General features: G+C 42.2%; 1 protein-coding gene across 3 annotated transcripts in view; it reads right to left on the bottom strand.

The window, feature by feature from the left end:
- The window catches only part of SNX9 (sorting nexin 9), an 87,230-nt gene that overhangs the window by 33,432 nt on the left and 38,490 nt on the right, over positions 1-15,308 (bottom strand). For 2 of the 3 annotated variants that reach the window (XM_043456879.1, XM_043456881.1), the window contains exons 3-5: positions 14,151-14,225; positions 12,731-12,856; positions 3,560-3,652 (exon numbers count right to left, since the gene is read on the bottom strand). In XM_043456879.1, the coding sequence (XP_043312814.1) occupies positions 3,560-3,652; positions 12,731-12,856; positions 14,151-14,225 (294 nt within the window). The remainder of the gene's footprint in view (positions 1-3,559; positions 3,653-12,730; positions 12,857-14,150; positions 14,226-15,308) is intronic. The other variant, XM_043456880.1, reaches the window with a different exon arrangement.

Below are 15,308 nucleotides of genomic sequence, written 5' to 3'. Positions count from 1 at the left end.
ATTTGAAATTCGCCTTTACCATACCCTGGACTTGGGACTATTTCTGGATCTCTTTCCTAATAGTCTATTCCTCTAGTACCAAACTACTTTGGAGCCCACTAGAAAAAATACCATATGGTAAACTTTGTACTTTACCATAACATCTTTTATTATTTTTACAGTGAACTGCAGCATCAGCTTTCTGTTTTTAAAACTAAAACAACCTTCAGTTTTAGGATTAGTATGTCAGTGGTAAAGAATCCACCCAACAATGCAGGAGATGCAGGTTTGATCCCTGGGTCAGGAAGATCCCCTGGAGAATGAAGTGGCAACCCACTCCAGTACCCTTGCCTGGAGAATCCCATGGACAGAGGAACCTGGCAGGCTACAAGTTTGTGGGGTCGCAAAAAAGTCGGACACAACTTAGTGACTAAACAACAACATGTCAAGCTTAAAAAATCTGATTTCATTGAACTTTAAATTTGTAGATAAATTTAGGGAAAACAAATAGTGCCTTAAAAATTTTTTTTCAACACTGAAATCTATTAATTCAAGGACATGGAATAGCAAAGTCTTCCTTCTCACATAAACAAAACAAAATGAAACAAACCTGACATTAAAGACAGAGGCAAAGGTTTGCAAGAAAATTACCCAAATGGCCTCATATGCCTCTCTAATGTTTTAGAATGCCTCCGTGATTGGGTTTTTTCTTGCTCTTCACCAATTGACATATGGGGGGATAACTGCCAGCCACCTACCAGAAGCGTCAACAACAGAGGACACATTTTACAAGAGGAAATGTGATTGCATTCTAATATCTCTTCTAACTTCAAGAAAAAAAGACGACATTACTAATGATTTTGCTCAACGTCAAATATTAATAGCAGAAAGACATTTCATTTGTATGACTGTCAATTTCTCAAACACACGGCTGACAAGGAGCTCCTCTCAAGCCACTCTAGTGGAGACTAGAAAAGAAGGCTGTCGTGCTGAGAGCAGGCCAGTCACCCCTCAGTTAGGATAAACCCTTCCTCCACAGCTTTCTGGGGGGCGGGGAAACAGATACCCTGTGCTCTCCAGACTCTAAACCTGGAGGTTTTGTTTTACAATAAAAACTTCAAAAGGTATGCAAATTCTGGATGGTAACCTGACAGTAGGTACAGATACTCGTCTGGCATCTATAAACTATGAGGAAGAGGAACAGAGGAGTTACAAACTAGAACAGAAGAGTGGAAGTCCAGTCCCGCTGCAGAGTAAGACTGTTGGCAAACCGTCAGAGAAAGGCACTCTATCAACACGAGGATCAAATGGGACACGAAATTCACAGCTAGTACCCTAAAAAAACTGAAACACATAACATGATACTCTTTGAAAAACTACTTCATTAATAAATTGTTTATAATCACTGCATTACAACTGGGTCATGTGCAGGATCTTAGCTCTCTACCTAGGTGATGAAATACTTGTTGGTAAATCACTGTTTGCTTTTGTCCCTGCCCCCAACCCCAGGGAATAGTCCTTCTAGTTTCAACTTGACTTCTGCTGATAAATCTTTCAAACCCAACCGACTAGAAGTCTCCCCAGGTTCTATCACTGACTCATCACTCACTCGGTCTCTCGGGGACCTTTACTGTCCTTGGGGCCCCTCCTCTAACAGCAGGAACAAACAACCAGCTCACAAGCCTGCCGGGGTCTGCTTCCCCCGGGACCTGCCCTCCCTGTAATTTGGCCTCTGGCTCCTCTGCTCTCCACTCCCAATAACACTCCTGTCCCTTGACTGCAGGCATCAGGTCACACGACCATCCAAGCCTCTCCTCTGCTTCCTGCTAGCTTTCCTTCCTCTTTCTGCCCAGCGAGGGCTTCGTCCTTTTCTTTTCCCTCCCTTCATGGTAACACCCACCCCCCCCACCAACTCAAGTGCATTATTTCAAGACCTTTCACTAGACCTCACCGACCACAGGATGGATTCTAAGCTCCTCAGTCTGTTGATCAAAATCCTACCTTTTCCGTCCACGACTTCCCCATCCTCACTAGTCGCCACTGATCCTCACTCTATGCGTCAACCTGCAGTTTCCCAGACTTTCCCACATCCTTCCCTTTGCTCACGCTCTGCTCTCCACCTGTGTGCCGAGCCTGCAGGAAAGCTGTGCATCTCATAAAGACATGTAAAGGGGGGGCAAGGACGAGAACACTGGCCCACTGGGTGAATTTTAAATCCCTTTATGAAACTGTGCAGGAGACCAGGGTTCGATCCCTGGGTTGGAAAGACCCCTGGAGAAGGGAAAGGCTACCCACTCTAGTATTCTGGCCTGGAGAATTTCATGGACTGTACAGTCCAAGGGGTCACAAACAGCCGGACAGGACTGAGCCACTTTCACTTTACTTTATGAAACTGTAGCAATCTGACTCAAGTAAACAGCCCACAGGTTGAATGTTACATCCCTTTATGAAACTGTAGCGATTTGACTCAAGTAAACTTTTGGTGGGTGCAGTGGTTAAGCATTTAAGCTCTAGAGCTGTCTATCTGGGTTTGACCCAGCTTTACCACTTCCTAGCTGTATGAACTTGGCCATTTACTCCATCTCTCTTAGTTTCCATACTTACTGAATGGGTATAACAGCATTAACTTCCTCACAGGACTTTTGTAAGGATTAAATGACATAAGGCATATAAAACATCTCACAGAGTATCTAGCACATAGCACAAATTCAGCAGAGGTCATCTTACTACATGGGGGCTCATTTAGAACATAAAGAAAAGCCTGATGACTGGTAATCTTTGAGTAAATCCCCATTAGTTTACACTTTAGAGGAAAAGACCATGAATTATATTTTCAAATCAATTCCAGATCATATTAATAGAGAAACTTTTAATTAAATAGGTGATTATAGGCACTTAAAATACTTTCTATTCTAGCCAAAGATTTGTTTCCTTCAGATACATATAAGAAGGAGAAAGAAGACAGAAATGTTTTGCCATAAAGTTCCAAAGCAACTTTTGATTCTTGGGGTTCCTGGCACATTTTCTGTGCACTGAATGCTGAGATCTTGCTTTTCTTCAAAGCCTCACCCCAGCTGCAATGAACTGGGCTATAGAACAAGCGGTTTAATGATCCTTTGGCCTCTGACTTCTTTGCTCTCAATTCCAAGAACCCCTTCCGTCCCTCACCTGCAGACATCTGGCGGCACGATAATGCATTCTGCTCCTCCGCTAAGCTCTCGAGGGGCCTCTCCTTTCCCTTGCTCCCAGCCCTTCCTTCTCTCTCCTTTCTACTGAGTCATCATTCTCTTCCGGGCCGCCCCCCCTTACAGCATCAAAGCCATCCAGACTGTCAACTCTGTGGTTAAAAATCCTTCATTAGACCTCACTGTCCGTGGAATAAATTCATCAATAAGTCTCATTGTAAGTCTTAGCTGAAAGGTCTCCAAGGCATAAATCTCAATCACCCTTTCAGTTCCTATATGTCCCACTTTCTATGCTGCCATGTTCCCAAGAAAACCTGTATTTAGTTAGATACTTAACCAGAAAACCTTGCTTGGGGAAAAAGGATTTGTTCTAAGGGTTTCAAATTGAATTTTACCTTATTTATGGAAGGAGAAGGAGAAGGAGAAGATGAAGAAGGTGGTGATTGGCTGAGACTTTCAAGACAACCAATCTGAGCCAAAATATCCACCTTAAAATAAAAAAAGGTACTCCGTAAATGAAGGGTGGGGGAAAAAAAGAGTATACCGAAGCTAAAAACAGCAAATGCATAGCAGGGCTAAGTTCAGCAGAAAATTCCAGCATGCCACTCATGCACAAACATTACATGCAGAAACCAAAGCCCCTACTGTAGAGTAGTGGGTTATCCTCCGTGCATTAATATATATTCTAAAGACTGTTGTTGTCACAACACAGTATCACTGAAGTACTGAAAGTAATTATAAGCAGCAAAGAAGGAACGGAACAAATATCATGCAAGTCATACACTCACAGAAAAAGAACTCCAGAGGAAAAACAATGCCAAGCTTAAAAAAATGTCAGGATATTGAACTAGTGCTTTCACAGTCACCAGACATGTGAGATGAGCAAAGCTTCCTGGAACCTGAGAGCCACAAAGAACCAAGCCAGGACTGGCTAAGAGCATAGAACAACCCGCCAGGCCGCTGACCGCCTTGGTGTGCAGAGTAGACTTGAGAAGAGATAACCGATACGCTCCCCGGAGCTAGGCAGTGGCCAAGTCAGCATTGCTATGAGGAGGACAACCCTGGAGACCAACTTCCAGGCTTCGAATCCCAGCTCCACAACTATCTCGTAGGGAAGTCATGACTATTAACATTTATATAGTGTTCGAGAACACACTTTCCAGGTATAACTTTCTTCTGAAGAAAGTGGTGGTATGATTTCCATTTTGTAAATGTAAATAAATTTGGTTTTGGAAATCAACTAATAATACACAAAGAAGACAATCATGATGGAGTAACTGGGATCCAGTTTATCCTTCCACTTAAAACTAAGAGAGACGTTACATATGAAACTGTCTTCAAATCACTGGCCAACAGGCAATAGGGAACCTGACACCTACCTAGAGAGACTTTCCAGGCCTCAGGTTAGGGATGGGGGATCCACACAAAGACCCTGGTCTCTGTGAGTTGAGGAGACACAGCTGGGAGTCTGGGGCAGAGCAGTGAAAAGGAGAGAGCAGACAGAGGCCCCAGAGATGGGGTGAAGGGGTGGGGACGGGATCCAGGTCTTAGGCTGAGTACTGACCAGTACACACATCCGAGGACGCGACCATATGGAGGGTTAAGTATCAACCTTTCAGGAGGGCAGGTCTCACCAGCCAGCACTGAAAACCTCAGGGTTCAGGATTCACAGGGTGTGATACCAGCTACATAACTGCAAAGGCTTTTGCCTCCAGAGAGAGAGAGGCAAAAATATCCCTAGACTGAACATTGCTCTCGCCCCACCCTAAGAAGCTTACATTGGAAGAATTAAACTGTTTCCTAAGTAACTTTCTTTTTTTCTTTTTTTTTTTTTTTGTGTGTGTTTTTATATTTTTATTTATTTTTATTTATTTATTTATTTTTTCAGTGGGTTTTGTCATACATTGATATGAATCAGCCATAGAGCTACACGTATTCCCCATCCCGATCCCCCCTCCCACAGTAACTTTCTTTTTAAAGAAAAACAAACAAACAAAACCCCCTCTAGTCTGCAACTGCTGGCCACAAAAATAACAGGTTCTGGTTTTGTTATATTTTGCTACTTAGCTGTACTTTGCTTCTTAGATGACATTTTTGGGCCACCAGGAGGAGTAAGAATCAAACTCTTACTTCTAACAACAGGCGTCGGTGAACCCGGGCAAGGGCCTGTTTAGAAAACCACAGCAAGACTGACTTGACTCACTGGTTTCCCAGTATGTTCTTCTGGACTCAGAGGAAATCAGGTGTTCTGGTTCAACTGGTTTTCCTGTTCAAGACATGGTCTAGGAAGAGCGCTCTTCACTGCCCAGATCACGAGACTGCCAGCGCTGCGAGAGGCGGGGAGAAGACAGAGAAACAGGCAACGGATGCCCGTCCTCTGTGTCCACCTGAACTAGGTCAGACCTCATAACCGAGGTCTGAGAATTATTGAAAAAGGTAACTTATATTTCATTATGGTTGCTTTCTGCCGGCTTTCTACCAAATTAGCGAACAAGAGTACAAAGAATACAGAAAGGTTCAACAGACGCTGACCAGTGAGCAGAGCTCCTGCTGCCCACCTGGTTCCTCACAGAGGATGCGCAAAGTTCAGTACAGGTCAACACGGCTCATTCGGTTTGACAAATCTACCAGGTAAGAAGGGTCAGTAACCAGGAGCTCACCACCTTGTGTGTTATCATCCTGGGGGAAAGGTTTTGGAAGCATTCGTAGGTCCACCTTACCACACAAGGAAATTCTCGTGTGTGCCTCGGTCACACACGTCTACACCCTACTGGTCATGTTGTCACGGCCGCTCACACTGCCACACCCTAACGTACGGTCTCCTGCTTGGAAGGACAGAAGGAAGGAAGGAAGGAACTTCCTGAGGAAGACTTTGTCCAGGGGCATACAACAGAAGTGAACAGAAATTAACTGGGTTTGTGAAAGCCGAGGTTATGGTGTTTTGGCTTGCTTTTTGTAACTCACCTGTCTGATTGAGGCATAATGTCTTTATCTGACATTTCTCGTTCATCAGATGTTTAATAACCATGTGCCAATTGTGTCAGGAAATGGGGATAGTAAACAAATAATGTGATTCATTTATAAGCCAAGAATATTTCAATCAGTTTCTGATAAAGGTTTAATTCTCTTTCTCAAAAAAGCCCACAGAAGGTATAAAACTGTCTTATGTAAAAAGCCTAATCATTTCAGCTAAAAATACAGATAGAACTTGTAAAATTTCCCATTTTGTTCTTTATAGATCTTTTGCTAAAAGGACATCATTGAATTCTACAGATGAACCTCTACTGATTTAAAAAAGCCATCTATAGAAATATAAAAATTTACACGTTCTTTTAAAAATAAGGCTAGATCACAACAACATTCTAAATCCATTTGTAGCCAGTCACATCAGTACTACTGACTGGAAATTACCCCCTCCACGCTTCAATAGCTTACTGTTCAGTCACTAAGTCACGTCTGACTCTTTGTGACCCCATGGACCGCAGCACACCAAGCTTCCCTGTCCATCACCACCTCCTGGAGCTCGCTCAAACTCATGTCTATTAAGTCAGTGATGCCATCCAACCATCTCATCCTCTGTCATCCCCTTCTCCTCCTGCCCTCAATCCTTCCCAGAATCAGGCGTCTTTTCCAATGAGTTGGCTCTTCGCATCAGGTGGCCAAAGTATTGGAGCTTCAGCATCAGTCCTTCCAATGAATATTCAGGGTTGTTTCCTTTAGGACTGACTGGTTTGACTTGTTTAATATCCAAACTGCTAAATATAACTGAACCCCTACTAAGTACCATGTATAGTTCTAAACACTCTAGAACTTTTTTCCATTTACTCTTTCCAGCAATTCTATGAGGTCTTTACACAGAAGGAAACTGAGGCACACGGAAGCTAAGATAGTCACCCTGAGTCACACAGTAAGAATGTGATCTGGGAATAAAATCCAGGAAAGGTCTGGGATCAAACCGAGCGTGTTCCTGGCCTCACACATCTGAAGGATGCAGGACACTCCTATCCTAACTACAGCTCGCAAAGGCACTCAGAGTTTTAAAAGTGGAATGAAAAAGAGAGGATAGAAATAAACAACATTTCAGAGAAACAGAAATGGGAAAGTCAGGAGAAGAAACTAGATTTGTGGGGAAATAAAGAGTGATTCTGTTCAAGCAGAGTTTGAGATACAGGGGAGACAGGCAGATAGAAATACTCAACAAGAAGCTGGACGTTGAGTAAACTACAGAGAAAATTCAGGATTGGGGGCTATTTATAAGGGAATCCTCTGCCCAGTTAGAGAGGGTAGGAGATGGCTGGAACAAAAAAGGATAAGTGGAATGAGGCTGTTCCCTGGAGAGGGAAGAGATGAAAAAAGGAGAGTATTTCTTAAACATCTCCCGTGATTCCGACACCACTTACACCAGTGACCTGGTCCTCGGACAGTTCAGGAAGCAGCCTCGACTCTTGTGAAGTGGAGCCAGATCGTCAACCCAGCTCTAATGTCAAACCTTACACCAGACTTCCCACCACACCAACCTGCGTGGAGCGGAGGAAGGATGGGATGGAAAACCAGGGAACAGAAGAACAGACATCCACGGGGAACTGGGATTCAGTGTGATAAAAAGCAAGAATTTTAACAAAAGGAGAAGTAGTTTATTCCAAGTATGCATCTCTTTCTAGTATTTAAAAAGGATAGAAAAATAAACCCCTCAAAAGGGGGTTATTAAAATAAGGGGAATAAAAATAAATAAATAAGTAAATAAAATAAATAATAAATAAAAATAAAATAAAACTAAAACCCCTCAAGTCAAAAGTTTTCATATAAAACATCTAGCTTTATACATCTTTCAACTAGCGTTTAAGCACCATTGTTCTTTAAAAAGTACAAACAAAAACGTCTCATTAATTTCTCAAAAGTAAGTTCTGAAAAGAGGCAGTGATTGAAAAGTTTTTAAAAAGATCTATACTGAGAATCTTTTTAATCAATTATATAATTTAAACACTAATAACTGGGTGAAAAACAACATGAGGACAACTATTAACACATGTTTTGTAATGATATCTGAGATTCACTTTCACTAGCAGGCTAACACATTCTGGAGGCACAGCTACTAATAGGAAGTGCTCCTGAATCTGTAAAATACCAGATAACTAACTAATAATGAAACCACCAATAACCACTAAAAACTATTCTTTTTTAAAGGTATTGCAATAGCTGTCCTCATCCACCTTAAAATCTGTACTAGAAAAAGAAAACAAGAATCTAATTCATTTCTTAAATATCCTTCAGTAAGTTTTCTACACAGTTTGCAACTGTGGTGTGTGTGTGTATGTATGTATTCTGTGGTATGCATGTATTTATTTTATTTTTAAAATTTTTATTGTGCTGAAATGTAATGTAAGAGTTCCCACTGTAACCATTTTTAAGCACACAGTTTCATGGCATTAATTACACTGTCAATGTTGTGCAGTCATCATTACCATTTTCATCAAACTCCCCCGTCCTGTGTATATATTTAAATACAAGAAAGGTAACACTACCCATAGGGATATGCCTTTTTAAAGGCCTGATCATCCACGTCTGTATCAGAGAAGGCAATGGCACCCCACTCCAGTCCTCTTGCCTGGAAAATCCCATGGACGGAGGAGCACGGTAGGCTGCATGCAGTCCATGGGGTTGCAAAGCGTCAGGCACGACTGAGCGACTTCACTTTCACGCATTGAAGGAAATGGCAACCCACTCCAGTGGTCTTGCCTCGAGAGTCCCAGGGATGGCGGAGCCTGCTGGGCTGCCGTCTGTGGGGTCGCACAGAGTCGGACACGACTGAAGCGCCTCAGCAGCAGCAGCAGCATCCACGGCACGTCTGCACATCTGAAGCTACCCTCGTTCTTCTACCAGCATCCCTGGCTTCCCGCGGGGCAGCTGTCCTGCAGTCTCCCTGGCCAGCCTTTCCTCACTTAAAACACTTTAATCCTCTGCTAATTTGATAAAAAGAATTTCAAAATGAGCATTTTTCTATGTTGACTGGCTCTTTGTACTTCTTTCCAATGAAAAAATCTGTTTACCCCCTTCGCCCGTTTCTTTTTCTGAGCTGTTCATCGTTTCCCTGTAGATTTGAGAGTTCTCTATTAACAGAATTACCTGGTACCTCTGGCATGTTACAAATTCTTTTCCTAGGTGAATATTACTTTTTGATTTAAATGTACCAGTTCTATGGTTGCTATAAATTGTGTTGTGTTTAGAAACACCTTCTATATTACAAGGTTATAAAAAAAAAATGTTGCCTATATTTTTCCCAAGTACTTAAAAAAAATAAACAGCTCTATCATTGTCCAAATTAAATTGTTCCAACACATTTAAAGAATAATGCATTGAATTCCCTTGACATTTACAGTCTAGTCTATACCACAGTCAGGCAGTGAGTCTGTGTTTTACAGGTAAGGAGTTCCCTCATGTTCTAGACAAGAAAGAAAAAGGTCACAGTGGGTTGTGGGGCTGCTGCCGGAACATTATCCACCACTACGCCAGTCATTGCACTTACCTCTGCTTGCTCAGTAAGAAGCTAGAACCAGAAGGGGCCCCAACAACCTGAAATTAGGAGTTTTAAGAAAAACAAAAGGAAGCACTATTTTACATACCAAGTTATAAACGTGAGAACTAACTACTCTGAAAGGCAGTATAGCTTCAAAAGTCAAGGAGGGTTCAGATAAATTAAAAAACAGTAGGCTCAAAGTAAGTTATTTATGAACATCTGCATGTGGAATGTTACCTTTTAGAGAGATCTTTCTAAAAATATGATTTAAAAGAAAGATACAACAGTCAGAAAGATGGATAAGCAGCAGCAGCTGTGTGGCTTTAACCTGCCTGTGTGGGAAGAAAGCCAAATTCAAAACAAGTGGTGCTGAAAAGACTAAAAGGACACTGATTAGGAAGAGGGTGGTGTACTGAGCCGAGGGCAGGGGGCGGCCTGCCGGACCCACAGGCAGAGGAGAGGGCTGGCTCCTTCCTCTGACGCACAGCAGGCAGATTCTTTACCAGCTGAGCCACAAGGGACGCCCTCCTCTGACACCCTTGCCTCCAAACAAACTGTCCTCTGGGGGAGAAGGCAACGCCAGCATCACTAGAAAAGCCCAAGAGGCATATCCCTGGAACAAAAATAGTATTTTCTTACCAACATTCAAAAAATGAAGTAATGGAAAAACCTGACAGCAACGTTTTCCAAAGCTACCAATTAACAACAGTATTTATAAAACACACCACAATCTTGGCCCATTTAAATTGTCCTTACATCCCAGATAACTGAGACCATAAATGGCTGTTGAAATATTTTTACCCTATTTAAGTAAATCCAAATGCTCAAATTAATTAATTACGGTCATGCATTCTGTATTTTGTTACTCCTGGTTTCAGCTTATTTTTTCTTTGCTTTCAAAGGATCTGATTAGATTTAATGTCAGATTGGACTAGAAAAATCCAACCTTTATAAGCTGGTTATATTTTCTTCTAACCAACCTGGATGAAAAAAATTAGACTTACACTGACCAGTTTATACTACACTTAAGAAGTGAGAAATCTTCATAATATAACAAAATTTGAGATTGATTTTAAATTTGTGTTTATGAGTTAAACTTCTTTAGCCGATCCTCAGCTAATGGTTGAGACAGGTCCCTGAATTAAAATATGATAAATAGCTCTATGTTTTGTTTCCTTCACTTATTTTATGATCATCTCAATATAATTCCCCTTTATTGAAATGCTGTCCTTTACTTATTAATAGTTTCACTGGTATTTTTGTATAATTCAGTATAACTCAGTGACTCTCAGCTGGGTTGACTTTGCCCACCTGGCAACATTTGGAGCCAGTTTTGGTGACTGTGGTGAGGGTGATGCTACAGGCCAGAGACGCCGCTGGTTGTCACAGTGAGGAAGTGTCAGGCCCCAAATGGTAACAGCACCCAGGCTAAGAATCCCTGGTAAAACGTCAAGTAACGTTTAACTGGGCTTCCCTGGTGTCTCAGTGGTAAAGAACCCGCCTGCCAACGTAGGAGACACAGGAGATGTGAATTCGATCCCTGGGTTGGGACGATGCCCTGGAGAAGGAAATGGCAACCCACTCCAGTATTCTTGCCTGGGGAATTCCATGGACAGAGGAGGCTGCAGTGTATAGGGTCACAAAAGAGTCGGATGCAATTTAGCAACTAAACAACAACAAGATTTGACTACTATTTCTTCACATTTTATCTTGAGTAAACTTTAACTGGCCAACATTCTCAGGTATTATAGATTAACAAAATATATGAGAATGCTCAACTACGGTGATAACTTCACCTCCGAATTTTAAATATCTGAGCCAGACTAATTTGTAGTTCAGGATGTCCACAAAAGCTATTTTAAAATGTATAAAATCTGCAATTAACATTTAGCAACAGTACTTTGAAAAACTCTCTTAAAAGGTTAAGATATAAATACCCTATAAGCAGATAACTGTGAATGAGATGGTTATTAGGCTTTACACTATTTAAAGCCTTTTATGCAGTTAAAAATATCAAGAGATATCTCCTAAAGCTCATTCATTTCTAAAGAGGTAGGAAGCAGTAACATTTTCAGATCCATCTGAAATAATCAGATAATCATTTAGCAATAACTGAACCAGGCCAAAGTACTGGAGCTTCAGCTTCAGCATCAGCCCTTTGAAAAAATATTCAGGGTTGATTTCCTTCAGGACTGACTGGTTTCATTTCCTTGCCATCCAAGCTCCAATACTTTGGCCACTTGATGTGAAGAACTGAATCATTAGAAAAGGCCCTGATGCTGGGAGAGATTGAAGGCAGGAGGAGAAGGGGATGACAGAGGATGAGATAGTTGGGTGGCAGTACCAACTCGATGGACAGGAGTTTGAGTAAGCTCCGGGAGTTGGTGATGGACAGGGAAGAATGGCGTGCTGCAGTCCATGGGGTTGCAAAGAGTCAGACACGACTGAGTGACTGAACTGAACTGAACCAGGCAGTCACCAAATTGGTCAAATTCATTCAAATTAATATTAAAATTTCAGTACATTATTCTCAAATTATCCCACTTTTCCAAGTTTTCTAGAAACAGTACGACAACAGTACCAACTGCTGGATCTGTGGCCACCTTCCACTGCACCTGCAAGAGGAGGGGGCTCACGCTGAAAGTGCAAGTCATGAGCCAAGGTCACAGAGGTCACGTCCTGCTCCAGCCAGAGCTTTGACACTGACCGCCTTGCCTCAAAAGAGGACCCTTTTCCTTCCTTGCCCTCACTTGCGAGGATATTCCCGGCTTAAGGGGTCGGTGTTCAACATGCCAGACTTTCTTTTTTTTTTTTTTGCCAGACTTTCATAAGCAACTCTTAATGAACACCCTGCCTTCTCACTAATAATCAATGCTATAAAAATAGTCTGCAGCAGGCTTAAGAGGCAAGGTCTTTGTTAGAACCCAGCAAAAGAGTGCCACACACAGACCTAACAGCTATTTTGTTCGTGCTTTCAGGGAATGGCACGAGCTTGACGCATCACAAGCTTTCACACGTGTGCTCTGTTCTGTCAAGCCAGAGTACGATTTACCTGGTTGTTACTGTTGGTGGCTGATGCGTTGGCTTGGGCTGTACTTGCTGACAAGGAGTCGAGGAAGGCTTGGTCGGCCACTGAATTTCCACAAGCAAACTGATCTTTTCCATCACTGGGCAAAATCTGAACATTAGGAAGGACCACAGTTACTTACTTTCATAGACTACAGATTTATTTCAGAGTTAGAATCCCTGATGGCAAGTAAACTATCAAAAGGTTTCTATTCTTAAAAGGTATGAGCTCAAGAACATCTGCCCTAACGATTCCTTTCTGCAAGTGTGCAGAATTCTTTAGAAAAACGCAACTAATACCAGGATCAGCTTATCATATTTTCCTCATTCTCGTCAGTTTTTAGGATCCTGAACGCACGGTGTACAGACATCAAATATGACATAACATGAGACATGTGGGCTGGGTTCGGGGACCTGTGAATCCTCTGAAGCTGTCTGAAAAGGTGGGGTGCCTGCCCGTGCACATGTCGGGCTGGCCAAAGACTTCATTTGGGTTTTTCCAGAAAAGATGTTCTAGAAAAACACAAACGAACTTTCTGGCCAACCTAACATTTCAGCAATTTCATCAGTATTGTCTGGAGCTCTCAAAACACTCCACTGAACTCTCAGTCAGGGACAACAGCCAGCCTTTCCATTTTGCAGGCAGCGCCCAGCACACACCCTCCCAAGGCACGTGATCTCTCTACTGGAGGGGAACCCAAGGCAACTCTGTTCCTGAGCGTCACTCCAGTTTTACTCACAGGCCACCAGTCAGGCAGCCTCAGTTTCTTGCTATCACCCGGGATGAGAGGCAAGCTCATCACGGACCCAGGGCTCCGTTCTGCGTGACCTATGGACAGCCAGCAGGGGGCGCCAGGAGGCTGACTCAGAGAGCCCTGGTCAGCTGGGTGGGGTGTGTCCGCACACCATCCTTGGCATTTATCACTACAGAGCTTACACCCGGCAACAGCTCACTCAAGACCCTGGGTCTTTGAGAATGGGAGAAGGAGCTGACAGAGGTCCTAGATTAGCACAAGGAGAAGAAAGCGACCTCGGACAGCCTGCTACTTACACTGTGAATCTACTCTACGGTAAACAGTACGGCAGGCAGCAGCTTCTACACAGAATCAGTAAAGGGGAAACAGAGACTTTTATTCAGAAAAACTAAAAGTTGCTATCCTTGGACGGAACTTCAGCTAAGTATTTGGAGTCACTCTTTGGCATATAAGTCTGTAGGTAATATTTCTTCTTGGTTCTACTCCAATGAATTTTCTACATTTTATATAATCAGCATGTATTATTTTTACAATGGAATTTTTTTCATTAAAAATAAAGCTATCTTTCATTCTTGTCCTTTAAGTTGATAACTCATAAAAACACAGATGACAAAGACCAGGTTTAACTGATAAACGAGAGTAACTTCTTACCTCCACATAGTCTGTTGGAACAAGCCCTCGTTCTCCTCGGCTGTTTCTTCCTTCCAGCCATCCTCCACCAACATCCTCAAAAAGGTTAAAAGGAAAAAAAAGACTACAGTTGGAATTTCCTGCAGAAATTTGGCTCTGGGAAATTAAAAAGGTAATTAACCCATTAACCTTTTCATTCCTACAGGGCTAACACTGTTAAAAATGTCAAAATCTTAAGCTTTCTCTTTATGCCAGAAAAGGAAATAATTTAAAAATGAGAAAAATCAAACCTCAACAATAATTGATCAGAGAGAGAGAAACAGAATCCAAGATTTTGAAATTTCTTTCTGTTGACTGGTCTGTGGTAGACCGAAAAAATGGCTTGCAGCTCCGACTGTCAAGAGGCAGAATGCACCCCCACTTCCAGAACCTGCGCTATGCTGCGTGACCTCTTCGGCCAACGGACTAAGGTGGAGATAACACGGGGTGAATACAGAGCCAGCCTCAAGAGGCTCTGCACACTTTAGTTCACATTTTTTTTTTCCCCAAAAGAGCTGGCATTTGGGTTGTCAGATGATGACAGAGACAAGGCTCCGTCTCCCTGTTGGCCCACCCAAAGCCAGCTGACCCTCAGCAGGAGAAATGCCAGACAGACGAAGTCATGGTGGCCTGCTCTGCCCTAGCCCCGTGCTGGGCGATGCACACCCATGGATGAGCCCAGGTCAGGAGAACCACTTGGCTGGCTTGTGGATCCCCAAGCAACAACGATCGACTACTTGTTTAAGCCACTAAGCTTTGGGATTGCCTGTTATTTAGGAAAACTAACTGGCCCAACCTTCCTGAGCGCTCCTAGATAAGTAATGTTAATAAACTAAACAGTAATGTACTCCATGCCAGGATTCCCAAATTTTAATGTTACCTTTGAAAAACCCTACTGCTTCCCTTTAAAATAATAAGGGCTATCTTAAATTCATAAACCATACCCTAATTAGTTAACATCCACCTGAATCTAGATAATATATTCTTTTAAAAAGTCATTTTAAATGACTTTGTCCATTTCTTGACCACAACAGCAATTTAAATACTATTTTACCGAGAAATTAAGAGTGCTTCTTCATTAAAAAAAATTTAAAAAAAAAACAGTAAATATAAGCTTTCATGTCTTCTATGATTAAAAAT

The sequence above is a fragment of the Cervus canadensis genome, chromosome 33, assembly GCF_019320065.1.
Source record: "Cervus canadensis isolate Bull #8, Minnesota chromosome 33, ASM1932006v1, whole genome shotgun sequence".
Lineage (NCBI taxonomy): Eukaryota > Metazoa > Chordata > Mammalia > Artiodactyla > Cervidae > Cervus > Cervus canadensis.
This window is presented reverse-complemented; position numbering and strand designations above follow the sequence as displayed.